The sequence below is a fragment of the Echinops telfairi genome, unplaced genomic scaffold (assembly GCF_000313985.2).
Source record: "Echinops telfairi isolate 266 unplaced genomic scaffold, ASM31398v2 ScPeMD7_23;HRSCAF=83, whole genome shotgun sequence".
NCBI classification, from domain to species: domain Eukaryota; kingdom Metazoa; phylum Chordata; class Mammalia; order Afrosoricida; family Tenrecidae; genus Echinops; species Echinops telfairi.
In genome coordinates this window covers 37655365-37675817 of record NW_022103920.1, presented here as the reverse complement: position 1 = coordinate 37675817, position 20453 = coordinate 37655365, and the positions used below count along the sequence as shown (strand labels likewise).

General features: G+C 44.6%; 1 protein-coding gene across 1 annotated transcript in view; it reads right to left on the bottom strand.

Moving 5' to 3' along the window:
• Nucleotides 1-8304: 8304 nt before the first annotated feature.
• Nucleotides 8305-20453, bottom strand: part of NRCAM (neuronal cell adhesion molecule) — a 257338-nt gene continuing 245189 nt past the window's right edge. Inside the window, exon 27 of the mRNA XM_030885203.2 lies at nucleotides 8305-10035. Within this exon, the coding sequence (XP_030741063.1) occupies nucleotides 9795-10035 (241 nt within the window). The 3' untranslated portion in view covers nucleotides 8305-9794. The remainder of the gene's footprint in view (nucleotides 10036-20453) is intronic.

Genomic DNA, 20453 nt, shown 5'->3' with positions numbered 1-20453 from the left:
GAAACATACAACTTTCCTCTAGTTCTTGAATGCTTCCTCCCCACCACTATCATGACCCCAATTCTACCTTATAAAATATAGCTAGACCAGAGCACATACATGGGTACAGATAAGAGCTGGAAACACAGGGGATCCAGGACAGATTAAACCCCTCAGGACCAATAATGAAAGTAGCAATACCAGGAGGGTAAGGGTAAGGGTAAGAAAGGGGGAACTGATCACAATGATCTACATATACCCCCCTTTCATGGGGATGGACAACATAAAAGTAGGTGAAGGGAGACATTGGTCAGTGTAAGACAAGAAAAAATAATAGTAATTGATAAATTATCAAGGGTTCATGAGGGAGGGAGGGGAAAATGAGTTGATACCAAAGGTTCAAGTAGAAAGAAAATGTTTTGAAAATGATGATGGCAACATTTATATACAAATGTGCTTGACACAATGGATGGATGGATGGATAGTGATAAGAGCTGTAGGAGCCCCCAATAAAACAATTAAAAAAAAGAAACAATAGCTTCGTATTTTGATGTTGTTATTATGTGCCATCAAGTCAGTCCCAACCCACCGTTTCGCCCCAAATGTGTGTTTCTAGTAGATAGGTAATCCTACAGGTCTTGGGACCACACTTTCAGAACCACTGTTTGTGGAGTATCCTTGGGAAAATGGAGACCTGGGAGCTCAAGCACCCTCTCACCCAGGGCTGTATTCACTGTCAACCTCATTTATCCTGGCCTCCCTCACGAGCCTGGGGCGGTGGGGTTCTTTGCACAGCTTTATGGCGGTATCCTTTACACCCCACAACTTCACTGGTTCAGCTTTCAAATGCACTTGTCTAAACATTCCATGATTTCCAGTAACTTTACCGAGCAGCGAAGCCAGCACCCCAGTCCACTTTGAGAGCATATCCATCCCCCCAATAATGTCCCTTATGCCGATTTACAGTCAGTCTTCCTTCTTATCCCCGCCCCAGGAAACCACCCAGCTACCTTGCCTCCATAGCCTTTTCTGGACATTAAAAAAACAAATGAATCATCGAGTATGTGATCTTTTGTAACTGGCTCCTTTCACTCAGCATGTTTTTCGCGGGGCCTCCAGGCTGGGGTGTGCTTTTAGGATTTTCTTTTTTAATCTGTCAGATAATATTCCATTGTGTGCCATATTTTATTTACCATTCATCAGTTTATGAGCATTTGGGTTGCTTCCATTTGGGGGCTATTATGCTTAGTTTCCCTACGAGCATTTGTGTGAGCATATGCTTTCATGGCTCCTGGTGTATGTCTGGGGGCGGGGGCGGGGGTGTCCTGGTAGCACAGGGCTTCCTTGTTGAGCTGCTAGATGCAGTGTCAGCAGTTCAAAACCATCAGCTGCTCTACAGGAGAAACACATCGACTTGGAGTGTTGTACTTTACACTTATTTTTGACATTGTAAATAGGAGTCAAACTAGTTTTCTAAATGTCTGCACCATTTTATGTTTGTCCTGAACAATGCGTGAGGGTTCCAGTGCCTCCAGACTGGGGGTCCTGGAAGAGCAGGACAGGAAAGCCTGACAACCATCAGTGGCCCCGTGTGAAACCTGGATTTAAAATGCTGCTCATTAAATGCTGTCAGCACACACACACACACACACACACACACACACACACACACGATTATAGCAATACGTCGTTTCTTTACACTGCTTTTAATGTCGGTGCACATCAGAATCATCTGGGGAGTTTAAAAACATCCTGATACCCAGGCTGTAAGTCCAGACAACGAACAGAGACACTGTGGGGGAAGAGTGGGCATCAGGGTTGTTGATTAGCTGAGCCCACTGTGCAGATTGAGAACTTCTGCTTTAAAAAGCTAGTTTTTCAGTCGTTTATTGAGACAGTGGGCTCAGCAATCCCAGCTGAAGATACTTGTTTACAGGGAAAGCCAAGTGAGGGGGTGGGGGGATTGTTTTAGGCCAGCGGTTCTCAACCTGTGAGTCACGACCCCTTTGGAGGCCGAACAACCCTTCACCGGGGTCGCCCAATTCCTAACCGTAGCAAAATGACCGTTATGAAGTAGCAACGAAAATAATGTTATGGTTGGGGGTCACCACCACATGAGGAACTGCATGAAAGGGTCGTGGCATGAGGAAGGTTGAGAACCACTGTTTTAGGCTAAAGAAGGAACCAAGAAGGTCCTGCCTGGTCAGTAGTACAGTCACCTTCCCAGGGAGCCTGGCCGTGCAGTCAGTTCTGAGTTGGGCGGCTGATCTCAAGGTCAGCAATTCAAATCCAAGAGCCGTTCCACAGTAGAGAGAGGAGGCTTTCTGCTTCTGTAAAGGTTTACAGCCTCAGAAGCCCCTGGTTTTCTGCTCCCTGAAAGATTTAATCTCAGAAACTCACTCCATAGCAGTCAGAGATAGATGATCATCTTCATTGACTTTCCCTGGTATTCTTTCAACCTTCTGTAGCATATGTGGAGGAGAGGTACTTGAAAGGCATGTATGGAGTGCGGTATGAACCGTTTCAAAGGTGTGTTTGTTTCAGTTGGGGGAGCCTGGGGCATGTTGCTATGTCAATAGGAGGAGCCCTGTGAAATGCCTATGTGGTGCCAGTGGTAACACACAACTACAGACATGAAATTCTAGCCCACCTAGAGTTGCTTTGGAAGAAGGCGTAGTGATGTACTTAAAAAAAAAACCCAAGCGTTCAAAACCCTACGGAACCCCTGTCTACTCTGACACGGGGGTCATTGTGAGTCGTAGTTGACAGGATGCCAAGGAGAAGCAGAGATACTTGATGGATGAGGATCCACCAAGGAAGAGAGAGGTTCCCAGTCCCAGAGAGAGGATGGCCACAGACAGGGAGGATGGAGCATGGAGGCAGGCAAGACGATGAGGCAATTCCCATCGATAGCCTGCCCGCCCCTCCCCTTCGATGAGTGAGGATGTCTGATCATTTTGATTGGTGGACGGCAGAGGTGGATGTGTGGGGAGAATGGAAAAGATTTGAAATAGTCATGGCTGAGTCTAAAAGTTTCAGTTCACCTGAGAAAAATAGGCTTGTCGGCAGGACTGAGAATTGTTTGGACTAAGGTGAAGCAGGTCTGGGCCCTGCACGTGCTTCCCTGCACCTCCAAAGGTCAGCAGCAGCCGGCGCCAGAGAAGATAACTGGTGAAACCAGATGCTCTGGGCTCAAAGAAAGCCCCAAGGAGTCAACAAGCAATTCTCGGAGTTTCCAGACCCCATATGCTAATTGCCATTATTGCCATGCATTCCTTACCACCCCTTTAAAAACCAGCGCCCCAGCTGCTGAGCACGACTTTCCTGACCTGTTGGCCTAGGTCCCCGAACCTGATAAAGCTATTTCTGTTTCTGCCCTCCCTTGTCCCTTCAGGTATGTCTGTCTGTCTCCCTGTAGCTCAGTTTCCCCTTTACAAGAATCATCCAATGTGATGATATACCTGAATTTGAAGGGACACCAACCTCTCCCATGAGCGCTCTCATTTTCTAGAGAGGAGGAGGAGAAAGGGGCATTAGGCTTGATCCTGAGTCATGGGATGCGCTCAAGTTATTTAGAATCGACAGAAGGACAAAGGGATTTAGGGTAAAGCAGAAGTGTTGTTGTTTTAATTTTGGAAAGCAGAAGTGTTTTTAAAGCTCTGCACTACAGAAGGTGTGTTAGTAGGGGGGTAGGAAGAAGAAGGAAGCGGGGGTGGAGGGAAAGGAGCGGGCGCAGTGGGTTTGGAGACAGGCTGAGGACAGGGCGGGCGGCTTGGCTGATGCCATAGTGGAGCGGGGTCAGGAGGAGCGGGGTGCTGAGGTGGAGAGGAGGAGATCATGGACCGGAGCCCAGTGACCGATGGGAAAGGGAAAAATGTGTCTCTCTTTCCTGACTGACTCCTTGACGCCAATCTGTTATCACACTCCATCCATCGTTTTCACTCAAGTCTCAGATGACGACTTCTCTTCAAATATTACGAAACATTTCCCAGTCTTCCTTGGATTGCCCTGTATCATCTTCACCATGCTTGAAATGGTCTCTTAATGGCTTCCACGACAGCAAGCTCGCCTGGTTTTCTCTGGCTCCTGCTCTTTGTCTTTCTTTACGGGTCCAGCTGCCGCTTCCTGAACGTTACGTATCGGAATTTCTTCAGGTGTAGTCCTTAGGCCTTTGGTCATCTTCATTCTCTTCCGACAGTCTCTCACGCCGGCCTCTTGAAATCCCTCTATCTAACCCATTACTCCTGTCAATTTTACCTCCGAAGAACTTTAGAATCCATCTGCTTGCCTCTAACTCCAGTGTCAGCCTCTCGCGTCAACACGGATGATGTCTAGATGACACGGAGAAGGCGAATGCCGGCCTGGAGACGTTCTCTTCACGTTCTCTGGCTTCCTGCCAATCTGTTCTCCAGATTACAGCCCAGATTCTATTCCCCCTAAAACACACATCGATCTGACCGTTCAGTTCTTTCTTTCCTTGAATAAATACCAAACCTATTGAGTGGTCCACAAGAGGTGGCATGGTCCTGCCCTGATGCCTGCTCCAGACACTCTGGCTTTTGCCTGTGCAGCAGCTTTGTCCTGCTTTTTCTCCTAGGCGCGAGAGCTTGGGCGGTGCTTCCTCTAGGAAGTCTTTCCAGCCCCCTGTCTGGGTCAGGATCCCCTGTACTGTACTGCTCTTCAGAGTCCTCATCTGGGTTTGAGACCACCCATCCATGAAATGGTTATTTGATAAACCCCTCTCCTCACACCAGACTCTACGCTCCAAAAGAACAGAAACCACATCTGTTTTCGCTCATCTTTGTATCCATCCTACTCCCCGAGCAGAATCGGAACGGGACTTAGAAATCGCCTGTTTCCTATCATTGTAAAGTTGAGAAAATGGAAGTGGGTGATGAAGGGGCTCACAGCACACAGCCAGGTGGTGGCGGGGCTGGAGTGGGAATCCCGCGCCTGTTCTTGTTCAGTGAGTGCTCTTTCCAGCTCAAGTGAGATAAAGTTTATTGTGCCAACCTGGCTGATAAATACATGTGGGTTAATTGAAGGGCAGAGAGATAAATGGCTTAGTGAGGATCGCCTTTCTAGTTCTCGGGTCTCTTGCTTTGTGATGGTCGCACCAGGTGCAGCTGCCTTCGCCAGTTCCCTGCTTCAGCTGGCAAGACTCACTTCCTGCAAGACATCCCTGAGGAGAAGCCACATGGACCTATCCTGATGCAGCCCTGGGTGCTGGAGCAGCCGTGTGGAGACCCCTGCCAGCGCTGAGATGCTTACATGTTCACTGACTCGGCTTTCCTCCTGCAGTCAGCGTCATTGCGTGTGTTTTGTGAGATGGAGGAGGACTGTGTGAATTGGTGTTGGACATATGGGTTAATGTTGCACTTGTGGGATTGGGCCACACTGGGATGGGATGTTTTCTTGATGTGCACTTACCCTTTATATAAAACTCGCTCTTGAGTTTTATATGAGTTTCTGTAGATTTGTTTCTCTAATGTACCAAGACGAACACATCAAGCTAGGAACTTTGGAGCTGTTTAATGGACACACTCTGGATAATATTCTCCTGGCGTCCCTAGGTTACCATGCTCGCTTTCTAACTAAAGGTTGGGGGTTCAAAACCACCCAGTGGTGCAGGGAAAGAGAAGCCTGGTGATCTGCTTCCCGGAGATCCACCCTTGGAAACCTCATGGAGCGTAGTTTTCCTGGGACACAAGTGGAGTTGCCATGAATCTGAACAGACTTGGTGGCAACTAGTAGGATTCTCTCACTCCCCTATTTTTGTTTGGGTTTTTAAATTTAAAATGCAAGCTGTTAAGTTCTCTTGGTTATGCATTTGAATCTCAAATCATTCAACTCTCGATAGCAGTAGATAAAAAACTGATTCTGGAGAAAAGGGGGAAAAAACCCCAAACATTTTAAGGATATGCCTCATCCCCTCACCCTGTCAACTTACAGGAATGGCAAGGATGCCTGGCAGACCCAGGAGCCTCTTGGCTGCTGCTCGTCTTCCGGACAAGTCATACTTTGTGGCCAGCCAGCCACACTCCAGCTTAGAATGCCTCCAGCTTACTCTCTGAACATCACAGAGAAAGACGCCACTTCTGTGTCCCAGCTCTAGCAGAACATCATCTTGTGAACTCGTAGGCCACAAGTCAGTACTGTTTGGGGTACAGACACCCGTCAGGGATGCTGTGGACTCGGCCCCAACACAACACACAGCAAGCAGCCCAATCCAGCGAGTCCCACAAATCTTCGGTTGCCCGGGGTGTCTGAGCAGGGGAGCTTGCACTGTGCTCCAGTCTACTCACTCTGCAATCGCATTATGAAAGAGTGGAGGATATTGTGAAACAGAACCAAAATATGAGAGAGGCACAAAGTGTACACATACCGCTGGGAAAACTGCCCCTACAGGCCTGCTCTGGGCAGGGTTGCCGCAAACTTGCACTTTGTAAAAAATGCAAAATCAGCAAAGCACAGTAGCGCCAAGGACAATTAAATGAGGTCTGCCTCATTTTTTCCCTGCAGTAAATTTTCCTCTGCCCCGATTAAAAACGCGGGGGCCCTCTGGTGGTAACTTATAGGAAATGCTCACAGAGGAGCAGGGATTTGCTTGGTTTTGTTGTGTGCTGATGAGGTGATTTAAACCCCAAGACCACCCTATTGGATAGAACAGAAGTAGAGCTCTTTTTCGGTGAGGAGAATGCTCACTCCGTCCTGTATTCTTCCCCTTGTTTCCAGAAGCAATCTCAAAACCAGCCGTTAGAGCAAGCCAGGGCCATTAGGAACTGTCCGAACAAGACGACTTCAATGGGGCCTTCTCAGTTTGTGCTCAGCCCTGCTGCCCCAAGAGCTGTGACTGAAGCGGGTCTCAGCCTTTATGGGAGAGGCTTGGCGGGAGGTCTCAGTTCCTGACAGAAATGCCCTCACAACACAACATCTACACTCAGTGTTGCATTTCCCAGTTCACGAATCTGGCATGATGTTAGTTATCAAGGTCAACTGTAGGCAGAGGAGCTCTGTGGCAGCGGCAGGTCTCCATGGATGGAGGGCTGAGGCCAGCAGAGGGGGAAGTCAGGGGCAGTTGGTGACACATGCAACCTATGCAGCCCTTAGCTGTTCAAGGACCTGGCAGGCGTGAGCCCACGAGAAGAGTGAGGGTTGAGCAGGGGCAGAAGGGAAGATTGGCAAATATCCAAACTGTATCAGAAGCAGGAGAAGCCAGGAATCCAAGCAGCTTGTGACTGGGAAGGGTGACAGGCCAGAGACACAGGAGCGAGGGGTCCAGGCAGATAGCTGGTGTCAGGACAGCCAGCCTGTGGCATTGGCTTCAAGGACAGGGATACCTGGCTTTCAAGGCGGCAGCAGGCTTCTGAGATCTTTCATCAGAGAAGCTCAGAATCTCTCTTCCCAATTGATTTTCTCTATCAGAAGTATGTGCCCTCATTTTATGTACTGTGTTTCGTAGTCTATTGAGGTCTGTATTTGATTTTCTTTGCATTTTAAAATGCATGACTTTTAAAAATGAGAAGAAAAACCAAGCCCCACTTAGGAACTGTCGGTGTGAACAAGTTAAGGAGTCACAAAGAGATCAAGACAGTTTAATGAGTGTTCCATGGCAATCCATTCATGTTTGCCTGCATCGTTACACACTTTACTCGGGACACTCACACTCCACTAGGGACAGGAGAGGGACTTTTAAAAGCACGTTTCATGTTTAATACAAAAATGGTGGCACGATCACGAAGGGACCTCTTCATGCACAGCTAAATTTAGCGTCTGCCGTTTGGGAAGAGTCAACCTACGATGGCTCTGCCAGACATTGGCCGATGGAACTCACGCTCGGTGCTCTCGAACGCAAGGCAAGACTTGTGTCTACTTGGAATTTCCAAGAGCCTGGTTGGCCTGGGAAAAATGAACATGGAGACCTGAAAGGATTTGGGGTCAACTGTACCTGGAGTGACTTCAAACTGTGCTTTCCCTACATAGGTGAAAGATGCCTGGACATTAATCCTACTGTCCCCACAGGCAAAGAGCTCTGAAGGTTCTCTCTTTAGAAATCAGCCGCTAATGCATAGAGCAGTTCACCATTTGTTTCACAGCAAAAGGGAACATAAAAACAAAAACAACCCCCCCACAGTCTTGTAGACGCTTTCCGATCCCATGCACTCTGTTAACTAGCCTACTTCTTCTACAGTACAGCATAAACATTGCTTACACGTTTGTATGTAACACCTATAAGCACCGGGCATCTACACTTCAAGTGTATTTACAAGTTCAACAGAATATCTACATATAAAAAGCTTTACTTAAAATCAAACTTGATGCAAGTTATGAGAAACCAGTTTATTGGCAAATGAAACTGAGCACTCTTTCAACCATACGTTGTTATAGAATTTCATATTTGGAGGTAAACCATTCGATAGATCTCATTCATGATTATGATCGACTCTATAGATTTAGTGTTGAAATGGCAGATGTCATCATTTTGGTGGTTGGCCTTGTGAGTGCTTGGTAGATTTTTCAGAACCGCAAACGTGTAAGAGCAATTTGCATACGCATAGCTGACTGCTGCAGAAGGCACCCAGAGCACCCACATAGGGAGGTAAAGACTCAGAGACCAATTTATTACTGTTGGCATGCTGGTGCATACTTTATTTTCAGAATAACTTAAACATTTTGTTTTCTACCCAGTTGACATCCTTCTGATTTTGACCTGTTTTAATTGAAACCATACGAGACTCTAACATCACCACACGCTCCTTTGATGATAAAGCTTTTCTTTTTATGCTACGGGGAAAAATGCTCCTTAAAATAAATGGTCTTCTTCTTCTTCTTTCTTGTTTTCATATTTCTTTTTTCTCTCTCCAGCATTTCATTTTTATTATCCCTGTTTTATGAAAGTGACTGCTAGACCAGGAGAGTGATCTGGGACTTGGACCTGGCCATCTTGGCTAAGCCAGGTCGCAGTATGCTATGGAATGTTTACTGTCTGCAGCTCTGCGCTTTTCCCGCCCGGTGTCTTCTGGAATCAGGTTTGCCGGGGCATTTTAGTGGTCTGTTCCAGACCCTTTCAGTGTGGCACAAGTCTCAGAAATGCATCGCAATGTGCCCTGTGTCTGCCTCGGGGCCATGGAACGTAGAGATGCTGCCAAAGTGGAACACTGTACTGCTGTAATACCTGATGTATTAAGAAGGCTACGACATCACAGGAGCAAAGAGCAGGTCACAGCGTCTCAGTAAGCATCAGCAAATGGAACTGTCATCATGAACTCATTTAGCAAGTATATACTGTACATACTGTTTCTAACAGTCTCCCAAAAAGACTAACAACAGCTAGACATAAAGTCACCAATTCCACAGCAATGTCCACAAAGACATTGAAGCTCTAGAAAATCTACAGTAACACTCTTGACACCGAAAACGGAATTCATAATTAGGGGGTCAGCAGAGGACAGGGTAAACAAAGTATCAAACCATGTCTTCATAACATACACAGGTATGTCCTTTAAATGAATAGCGTTTTTCATGCATCATACTGAACTGTATCCTTAAGAGACAATGACATGGTAGTTGATGATGCGTTATCAGTTCCGAGGAAATAAAAGTTACCCCTTTGGGACAAAAAAGTGTGTACTTTGTACTCCAGTTCACATTCACGTATCCTTCGACTGAGTTCTGTTCTTGCTCTGTTCTCATAATAATAACATACAGTAGAAAATAATAGTTTCTCTATATATGTTTATAGTATGAGAGGCCTGACACCAAGTGTTTAAGAGAAACATTCTAGAGAAATGGGAGATTGGCAAAGGGCTTAAAAGTTAAACAAAGGAATTCATGGCATTGACAGGAGACGGTGCCTCCGAGCTCTCATTCCCTTCGGCTGGTTCTTTCTCCTTCTTCCCGCTGTACTGTCCAATAAAAGAGCCGTCCTCATTGAACTGCCCGTTCACTCCCTCTCCATAGTCAACTAGGCTGTCGTCACTTTCCTCCTTCGTGCCATCTGAAGAGGTGCGACTTCCATTCTTTTTGTTTTTGGGGGTTTTATGGTCTTCTGCATCACTGGAAAAAGAGAGAACATTCTTATCAAGACTGGCATTTAAGTAAAGGTTGTCTGTTGTTGGGTTTGTTTTTTGTGATTATGCATGCAAATTATGATGAAGCATGTGCAGTCTTGAGCTCCTCCCGCTAAATCTAATGGTAAGGTTGCCTCCGATCACTAGGGTATGATTGGAATGAGAATCAGGTGCCGAAATGGTTTAATCAAGAAGTCTTCAGTAGAGTGGATGGCTTCCTGGTGTGCATGTCAATTTCAACAACAGATTCTGACTGGGGATTTGAAAGCAATTTAGAAATAATCACAAGCTTGGCCAAAGGAAGAATTGGAGGGGAAAAACCATTTATGGGAAATAGAGAGGTTAGTATGTTAGACTGTTTAAGATCTCTGATTCCTTGCATATGGATGGACAATGATTTTGGTTAAAACATGAAGTATGGATTATTTCCCCCTGAACTGGAAGGTGAAGCCAAATCCTGCATGGTGCAGTTTCATTATTGAGTGCAGGCCAGGCTCACCGACTTCAACCTTACCTTTCTAGAGACCTACAGATTCCATTAAAGGGACGCAGAAGAAACAAATGAAAATAGCCTAAGAAGAAAAGCAAAATCCTTATACTGATAATATACAAGATTCTTTTTTCAGAAAGAATTTTAGTTATTGGGTAAAGACTTCGTAATTTGGAAAAAGACACAATTTGACTCAAGACCCCAGATTTGGACTATGCCAAAATATTCTATTGACATGCCAATATGTTCTAAAAAGCGTGAATGATTAAACAACATAAATGATATTTGGGGGCACTCATCTCTACCTTTTTATTTCCTTTTCTCATATGTGTTATATGGCCTATTCATGTTAGCCAAGTATCCAAGGAGTATAACTTAATAATACTTGTAAGATGCTATGTGTTTATTTTTCTTGCTTATTTGTTGAATCTTCTAAGCACAATTTTTGTAAGTACAGGAGGAATCATTGTCTTTTGGATCCCCCACCTGGGGCGCTATGTTAACAGAGATGTGCATTCAGCTATTCTTTAATAGGTAATATTCATTCTACAAAATGTAGAAGGGAAACAAAGAGACAATGACAGAATCTAATATTATGTTTCATTTCATATTATTAAAAATGCAGGCAAAATAAGAATCATACACAATAGTAATATAAACAATAAAATAAAAAAGACAGTGTTAAAGAGAGGCTGCATTAGTGATAGACTCTCTCCCAGGAGTTTGTGCTCCGCTCTCATTACTCTTCCCTTTCAGAGAGGGGGGTTTCTAGCTGAGGCACAGTTATGTCAAGGTACACAAAGATTTCGTCCCCTTCACTTGTAATCCCTACTAGGAATTCCAATTTTTCTCTGAGAGAAAATCTCAAAATGGGAATATAATGCCAATAGACAGATGTATGTTGACAGAAAAAAATTAACTGTGTCAACAATAAACAACTTCTTGCCATAAACTGAAACTCTATGATCATTTATGATAGTTTATGATATTATCATTTTTTATTTAATCCTTTGTGTCAATTTGGCTGAGCTAGGATTCTCAGTGACTTGGCAGTTAAGACCTAGTCATCCTCGATGATACGATCTCCTCAAGGATGTAACCTGCTTCCAATATAATTAGATATTGTGGAAATGCTTGCTTGCTTTTGCTGGATCTGGATCCTGCATCTGGTTGGTCAATCTTCTTAGGACTTGATCCAGGGGCCTAATGCCTGCCAGTCCTGAGAGTCATCAGTAGCCTGCCATGTTACCTGCCAACCTTGGATTCATTTGCCTCTGCAGCCATAGCCTGACATGCTGACTTCAGATTCATTCACCTTTGTAGCAAGAAGCCTGTTGCCTGACCTGCCATCCTGGATTCACCAACCGTGGAGCTATGTGAATCAGGAGGAGTCTCCAGCCTGACATTTGACCCATGGACTTGGACCTTGTCTGCCTCTACAACTGTATGAGCCATTTCCTTGAGATAAAACCACTTCACCAGTTTTGTTTTTCTAGAGGACCCACCCTAGGAAACCACCCTGGCTAGTGAACACCTGGGGAGGAGTCACCGCATCTTGTGGTTACCTGTGCTTGGAATACTTCAGGCGACATAGCATCCAGTCTCCATTTTATTACATGAATCCTTTATATAAGATTTAATCATTATCTTCTAGGTTTTCCTTGAATGATTCCCTTGGAAAATTGTGCATGACTCAATGATATAGCTAAATTCCATGGAAAAGTTCCACAATGAGTAGAGTTTTGTCATTGGATTCTAGTCATTGCTCTTATTCTGTTTCCTAGAACTAATGTCTCTGCTACAGGGAATTCTAGTTCTTTGACCAAGCCAATTGTCTATCCATCCATCTATTCATCCAATAAATGTTTATGGAGTGCTTATTCTAAGACCACTTTTGTTCTGGGCACTGGGGATATATACACAAGACAGATTAAACCTCCTGCCTCACTGGGCTTACATTCCAGTGGAGAAAAATACAGACAATCCTCAGCATAATACAAATATTAGGCACAGAGTCTGTTCGAAGGTGGTTAGCTGACTGCCATCGAGTGAATTCTGGCTCATAGCACCCTACAGGACAGGCTAGAGCTGCCCCTGTGGGTTTCTCAGATGGTAACTCTACAGGAGTAGAAAGCCTCATCTAGTTCCTGTTGAGCTGCTGGTAGTTTCAGACTGCTGACTTTGTGGTTACCAGCCCAAGGTGGGAACACCATCTGGCCAGAAGGCGATTTCTCTCTCTCTCTCATTGGCATCAAGTCGGTGCCGACTCACAGTGACCCTATCAGACAGGGCAGAACTGCTCTTGTGAATTTCTCAGGCTGTCTTTTTTTTTTTCTTTTTAAATCATTTTATTGGGGACTCACACAATTCTTATCACAATCCATACATCCATCCATTGTGTCAAGCACATTTGTATATTTGTTGCCATCATTTTCAAAGCATTTTCTTTCTACTTGAGCCCCTGATATCAGCTCCTCATTTTCCCCCTCCCTCCCCGCTCCCCTCTCCCTCATGAACCCTTGATAATTTATAAATTATTATTTTGTCATATCTTACACTGTTCAATGTTTCTCTTCACCCACTTTTCTGTTGTCCATCCCCCAGGGAGGAGGTTATATGTAGATCCTTGTAATTGGTTCCTTCTTTCTACCCCACCTTCCCTCTACCCTCCAGGTATCGCCACTCTCACCACTAGTCCTGGATTCCTTGTGTTTCCAGTTCCTATCTGTACCAATGTACATTCTCTGGTCTAGCCAGATTTGTAAGGTAGAATTGGGATCATCTTAGTGGGGGGAGGAAGCATTTAAGAACTAGAGGAAAATTGTATGTTCCATCGTTGCGACCCTGCACCCAGACTGGCTCCTCTCCTCCCCACGACTCTTCTGTAAGGGGGAGCCCAGTTGCCTACCGATGGGCTTTGGGTCTCCACTCTACAGTCACTCTCATTTACAATATGACTTTTTGTTCTTTGATGCCTGATACCTGATCTCTTCGATACCTCGTGATCACACAGGCTGGTGTGCTTCTTCCATGTGGGCTTTGTTGCTTCTGAGCTAGATGGCCACTTGTTTTACCTGCAAGCCTTTAAGACCCCAGACGCTGTATCTTTTGATAGCTGGGCACCATCAGCTTTCTTCACCACATTTACTTATGCACACATTTGTTTTCAGTGATCTTGTCAGGAAGGTGCGCATCATGAATGCCAATTTAATAGAACAAAGTGTTCTTTCACTGAGTAAGTACTTGAGTGGAGGTCCAATGTCCATCTGCTGAGGCTGTAACTCTACCAGAGTAGAAAACCCCATTTTTCTCCAATAGAGAACCTGTTGGTTTTGAACCACAAACCTTGTGGTTAACAGTCCAATGCATAACCAATGGGCTATCAGGGCTCAGTAGCATTACAGAAAACATTGAAGGGAGAAAAGAACATTGCAGGCTTCAGGGAAGGAATAGAGGCTTGGGATTTAAAAAGGAAGCTCAGGGAAGGCCTCGTTAAGGAAAGACTTCTGATCAGAGACTTAAAAGAGTTGAGCTTTCCTGGTGGATAGCTGGAGGGAGAGTGATCTCTACAAGAAAAACAGTAATGCAAATTCCCTGAGGTAGAAGGAAACTTAGCTCTTTCTAAGAACAAGAAAGAACGTGGTGTGGCTAGAGCTGAATTGAGTCAGAAAGAGACTGTATTTGGAGTTGGGAGAGTTAACAGGGCTTGATCCAGGCATTGTGGACACGGCAAGGATTCTGACTGTGATGGGAGATGGGCCAAATTGGGTCTTCCCATTCACTTACATATAATTTGTTGCTACATTTGAATTACAACAGCAGAGTTGAGTAGTTTCAGCACTTAACGCTCATAATGTCTAGAACATTCACAGAAAGAACTTGTTCACCCCTCTTCTGGGGGTTCAACAGAGAGATTACTAGAACAATCCACGAGTGATCTGGATTAGAGGGGAAGAGCAGAGGCGGTCAGATGGTGGATGTGCTTTTGAGTGTACAGCTAACCAAATTTTCTGGTGGATTCCATGAAGAATGATAAAGGAAAGGACAAAAGAAGGATGAAGCCAAGACTTTGGCTTGAACAATGGGAAAAGAGGAGGTGACCTTATTCTGAGATGTTTGGGGAGAACTCTTGTAGTTCTGTGTTGGACATGTTCAATTTGACATGCCAGAGAAAACACTCCTTTAATCATTTTTATGATGCTAGTATTGATATATCCACTCAACAAGGATATATTGAGAAAGGGAAATTATAGGTGAATTTCATCTATAACTACAGACCAAACAATCTTAAACAAATCATCAGTAAATAGAATTTCATTATCTGCCAAGAAGATGATTGCCAACGTGGGTTTATTCCAGGACTGCACGCTTCACATTAGAAACGAGTCCATGTAACATACTAAATTCACATAAGAAAATAGAGAAACAAGAAAATAAGAAAAAATACTAAATTCACAAAGAAAATAGTATGTGATCAACCCAATAGCTTTACAGAAAGATGGGGCCAAGTTCCACAATCACTTAAGATCAATAACATCTAATGCACTAGGTACTGGAAATAGCAATAGAAAAAAGTTGCTGCTGTTGTATCATCGTGGGCCTCGGAGTTGACTCCCACTTCGATCGACCCTATAGGATACAATAGCACTCCCCACTGGGCTCTCCCAGGCTGGAATCCTTACAAAAGTGCATTGCCAGCTCTTTCCTCGCACCTAGTAGCTGTGATAGCTACACAATCTGGTGTCAATTTGAGTGGATTATGAGGGAAGGGGTGGAGTCGAGCCTGTCAATCAAGGTATAACCAATGAGGCCTCTGTGTGGGCGAGGCCTTCTCCTGGGAATTCTGGGAAATCCTGCTATTTCCTCCTTGGAGGTGGGAGACACTTCTCTCTCTGCTCACACCCTGGGAGATACAGCAGCTGACAAGACACATGGACCCACCCGGATGCAGCCCTGGGTCCTGGAGAAGCCACGTGGAGACCCCTGCCAGTGCTGAGATACTTCCACTGCCACTGGATCCAAAGACTTTCACTGGCCTGTGATCATCCTGCATTCAGTGTCATTGCATGTGTTTCGTGAGTCTGAAGAGGACTTTATAGATTGGTATCGGACATATGAACTAATATCAGACTTATGAGGTTGGACTGGATTGGATTAGGATGCTTTCTTAATGTACAGTTACCCTTTAGATAAAACTCTTTCTTATACACATATGTGTGTTTCTATGGATTTGTTTCTCTTGTCTAGCTCGACTAACACAGGGGCCAGTGAGTTGGAACCGCTGACCTTTCTGTTAGCAACCTTGCAGCCAAGTAATGAATGATTCCATCGCCATGCCCCACGAGAGAAGCAGCTTAGTCTGGCTAGTACATAGATAAACCTGAGAGGGGCTCACAGACACAACTTACCCCAGCCAAACTTGACCATTGCTAGTCTCACAGGTCCTATCCTTTTCTGCTTCTCTATACCATTCTCCCATTTTCAGGTCTTGCGGCTGAAATGGTTCAGGGACTTCATGGTAAAGTGAATCGGAAGTTCCAGGCACCTTGGAAGAAAGGCCTGACTATCTACTTTGGAAAAACTCACTGTTGAAAACCTTATGGAGCACAGTTCCACCTTGACACACACGGAGCCCCCATGAGGAGGAGTCAGCTCCATAGCAACTGAGAGTTCAAGTAGAAGGAATTGTATCTCACCAATGTCAGAGTATTCTAAAGGATGATCAGGGGAGCAAAAGAACTCTGAATTGAATGCTATCGAAAAGCACGGCCTATTCAGTAACTGGTACTCAGAAGCAAGAAGGAGCAACAGCATGTAATTGACAAAAAGCTCCAGCCACTCGGGAGCGTAACATTGTTTAAACTCTTTCACAGTGTGGTTTTCAGCTGACCTTGACCTTGTTACATTTAAAACATCATTATGAGAAAATGTAGCTGAATTGATCATCTCTTTTTCAATGACACCATTTCCAAACTCCAAAAACAAACTTACTGCCGAGTTGATTCCAGCTTGTGGTGCCCCCATAGGACAGGGTAGAACTGCCCCTGTGGGTTTCCAAGGCTGTAACTCTTTTCAGGGAGGGGAAAGCCTTCTCTCTTTGCTGTGGAGTGACTGATGGCTTTGAACTCCAGAACATATGGTTAGCAATTCAACCTGTAAGTACTATGCCAACAGGACTCCAATTATACCATAAGGTGGGCAGGGTGGGGGAGGGCAAACTAAGGCACAGAAAGAAGAAAGACCTTACAGTGGACACTGATGGTCCTTTAACGCATTCAAAACCCATTTAGCAGTGAAATCAGCGTTTATCATCCCCTAGGTATTGTTTGAATACCAAGATAATAGAGCTATGTAAAGTTGGTCTTGTTTTTAATGCTTTGCCAACAGATGAAGTAACAGAAAAATTTTTAAAAAGCTTAATAAGAGTTTAATAATGTTGCTTGAGAAATATTGGCATAAATCCAGTATCATACAAAGGACTGAAAAAAATGGGGTAGAACATATGGTGCCTGCCAAATTGTATTTCCATCTGTAGGAGAATGAAGCAGGACTTACAGCTTGCCCCATGGATCAAAGACCTAAGTGTCAATCTTAGAACTATGAAGATCATCAATGAGAACATGGTGACAAACTTACGGGCCCTATTCCAGGGCATAGACGCACTACCAAATATCGCAGAGGGAGCACACACAACGGGTGACAAAAGGATGACAGGGACCAATTAAAATAAGAGACTATGTGCATCGAGACGCTCCATCAAATGGGCGCCCATGGCCTGGGAAAATTGTTTTTGATGATACAAAGGACAAGGGACTGCACTAAACTCTACAGAAAACTGCAACACTTCAAAAAGAGAAAGATGAATAACCCAATTTAAAAGCGGGCAAAGGACATGACAAGACAGTTCATCAAAGATGACATGCAAATGGCCAATAAACATAGGAGGAAATGCTCGTTATCACTAGCCATCCAGGACAGGCAGATCAGAGCAACGACGGGACACGAGCTATCACTTTATACCAACAATGGCAATGTTGTTCAAAAAAGCAGAAAATAACAAATTCTGGAGAGGCTGTGGAGAGATAGAAACCCTTGTATGCTGCTGGTGGGAATGTAATTATATGCAGCCGCTGGAAAGCAGAGGGCGCTGCTTCAGCCAAATGGGACTAGAAATTCCATGTGATCTCAGCCATCCCTCCACTCTGCACGTACCCTAGAGAAGAAAGAGTCATAACACCAACAGACATATGCACACCCATGTTCATCAAAGTACTGTTTCTAATAGCAAGAAGATGCAGACCTTCTAAATGCCCGTCGGTAGAAGACTAGATTAAGAAACTTTGGTAACTAGAATACACATAATAGAATACTCTGCATTGCTAAGAAACAGAAGAAACCGGAAGCACTTCATGGCGTGGTGGATCTGGAGAAGTTCTGCTGAGCAGTTAGCCTACCAGGACAGGTATTAGATGAGACCATTGTTACAGGAAAATTACTAAGATATAGACTTTTCATACCAAACGAAATGTTTGGAGTTTTCCAAGGCGGAGGTGGGCAGGGTGGGAAAAGAAAGCAATGGGCTGGACTGTTAATCGGTGTTGAGTGGAGTGAAATCGAAGCTAGCAGCCCACAGGAGGGAGAAGAGCAATCCAGGATCGGGGGTGGGGGAGTAAACTATTGGGGAGGGGATGTTGATGAGGAGTTTAAACTGTTGAATACAAAGTTAATGATCTGAAACGCAACCCCCCACCTAGATGATAATAAAAATCGTATGAGTGAGTCATATATCTGTCTATCCATGGAAAATTTTAAAAGTGATTCCAGTTTTAACAGAAGCAAATTTAACAAAAAGATGTCTAAGAACACTGGGAACAAACATAATGAGCACGCTCATGCCTGTTAAGAAGGTAACAAATGGCACGGAATAGCTGAGTAGAGATTGCTAAGTGGGAAGCTACATTGCTGAGTACATCCTCACCAAGAACACTAAACACCATTTTTAAAAAGCATCATGTAAGAGCTCTGGGAAATAAATGAATCTTGCGGAGTTATTGAAGAAGATCTACATTAATGGAAGAATATGGTCATCTATGGAAAGGCAGATTAAAGTCCGGTAAATATATTCATCTTCCCCACAGTACTCTTTAGATTCAATTTCTTTCCAGTAAAAACCCAGTAGGTTCTTCTGTGGCCCTTGACACGTTTATTCTAAATTTTATATGTAAACGAAGAGAGTCAAGGGAATCAAAGGGACTCTTGACAAGAACGAAGCTAGAGGACTTGCTCTACCAGGTATGAGGGCAGATGCGATTAGGTGTTGGGCAGCTAACGACAAAGCCCACCGTTCAAGCCCACCAGTTGCTTTTCAGAAGAAAGAAGAAGTCTGCTCTTGTAACGATGTTCGGTCTTGGCAATCCCATGAGTCAGAATCGCGAAGAATTAGGGTGTTGGTTTTGGTTTGTGGTGTCCTGGAGTCTCTGGGTCCGGAAATGGTCAATGTGCTCATCGGCTGACTGATGGGCTGGGAGGCTGAATACACACAGAGGTCCCGTGAAAGAAGGGCCCAGACCTCCTCCATTCAAACAGAGCGGAACACAGCTCTCTGACACACACGGGTCACCATATGAGTTGGATGTAGCTGATAGCAAATGGTGGGCGCTATTAATACAGCGTGGTTTTGCTGCAGAGCTGAACAAATTGACCACTGGCGTGCACCACGGGGCTCTAAGACTCGTGTGCATACGAGCAAAGGTAAGATCTCTGTTTTTGACTTGATTCCCACATCATACTTTTATGCTATGATAACAGGAATCCTTAGAAGTGAAATTCTTGTTTGAGCAAAAATGGAAATAGAATTCATTTTCATATAAATAGTTTGTTAAGCGACAATACTGAAGTCTCTTATTAATTGTAATCTTTGCCTGTAGATCCATGTGGATTTATCTATACACAAACCTATCAATCATGGATAATGACCAGTGAAGAGCGAAGTCCCTTGGAAGCTTCCTTTCCAGCTTAATTAATGGTCATGGGAAGGGTCGTGGTGATGTCACGGGTTACCAGTCGGACTGCTAATTGCAAGGTCTGAAAACAACCAGCTGGTCCGCAGGAATACGATGGGCCTTTCTGCTTCTGTACAAATTGGCAGTCAGGGAAACCCACAAGGGAGCTCTACGCCATCCTGTAGGCCGGCTATGAGTCAGGTTTGGCGCAAGGTCGTGAGTTGAGTCAGTGGATGAGAGAGACCCTGGCAGCCACCCAGCCCACGTCTGAAAGAGGAGAAGTAAGGCAATGGGGTGCTCTAGTCACGAAAGGAGGCTTCCCAGGAAAAGCTGTGAAAAGGCAAACGCTCATTTTTAAGGCTGGTTTTTGGAAGATGTCGTGTGACACACTACTATACGTACTTTAATAATTAGAATGGCTCAATGAGAACAATTGACAAAAGGTACCAGCACAGTGCCAAACACACATGGTTGGTGGTCAACATTAAGTGACCACGCTCTGATACCCCTCTTCTCTCCATTCGAGGTCCACATCTCAGAGGGCAAAAAAATCTTTTTCCCTTAAGAAGCATCTGGGTAACATTTATCCACACTTCGAACTTTCTAGATGTGATGAGTGCTGTGGAGGTCTGGGATGCGCTGCGCTAGCCCTGCCCCTTCTCAACCCAAAGATGATTTTCATGATTAAATAGAAAGCAAATTGCTTTTGGCACTGTGATAAGGGCAGTGGCCTTGTCACATTCAAGTGTGAAAGGGTAGTTTCCCAAGTGTGAGGTTTCTGACTGTTACAGAAGATGATCTGAAAGACATAGCTAAAGGTTTATTTAGCTACATTGTATGCAAAGCTTTCCAACAACAATAGCAGCAGCAGCAATAAACTCACCGATGTTTTTATGAGGAGATAAAGAATGT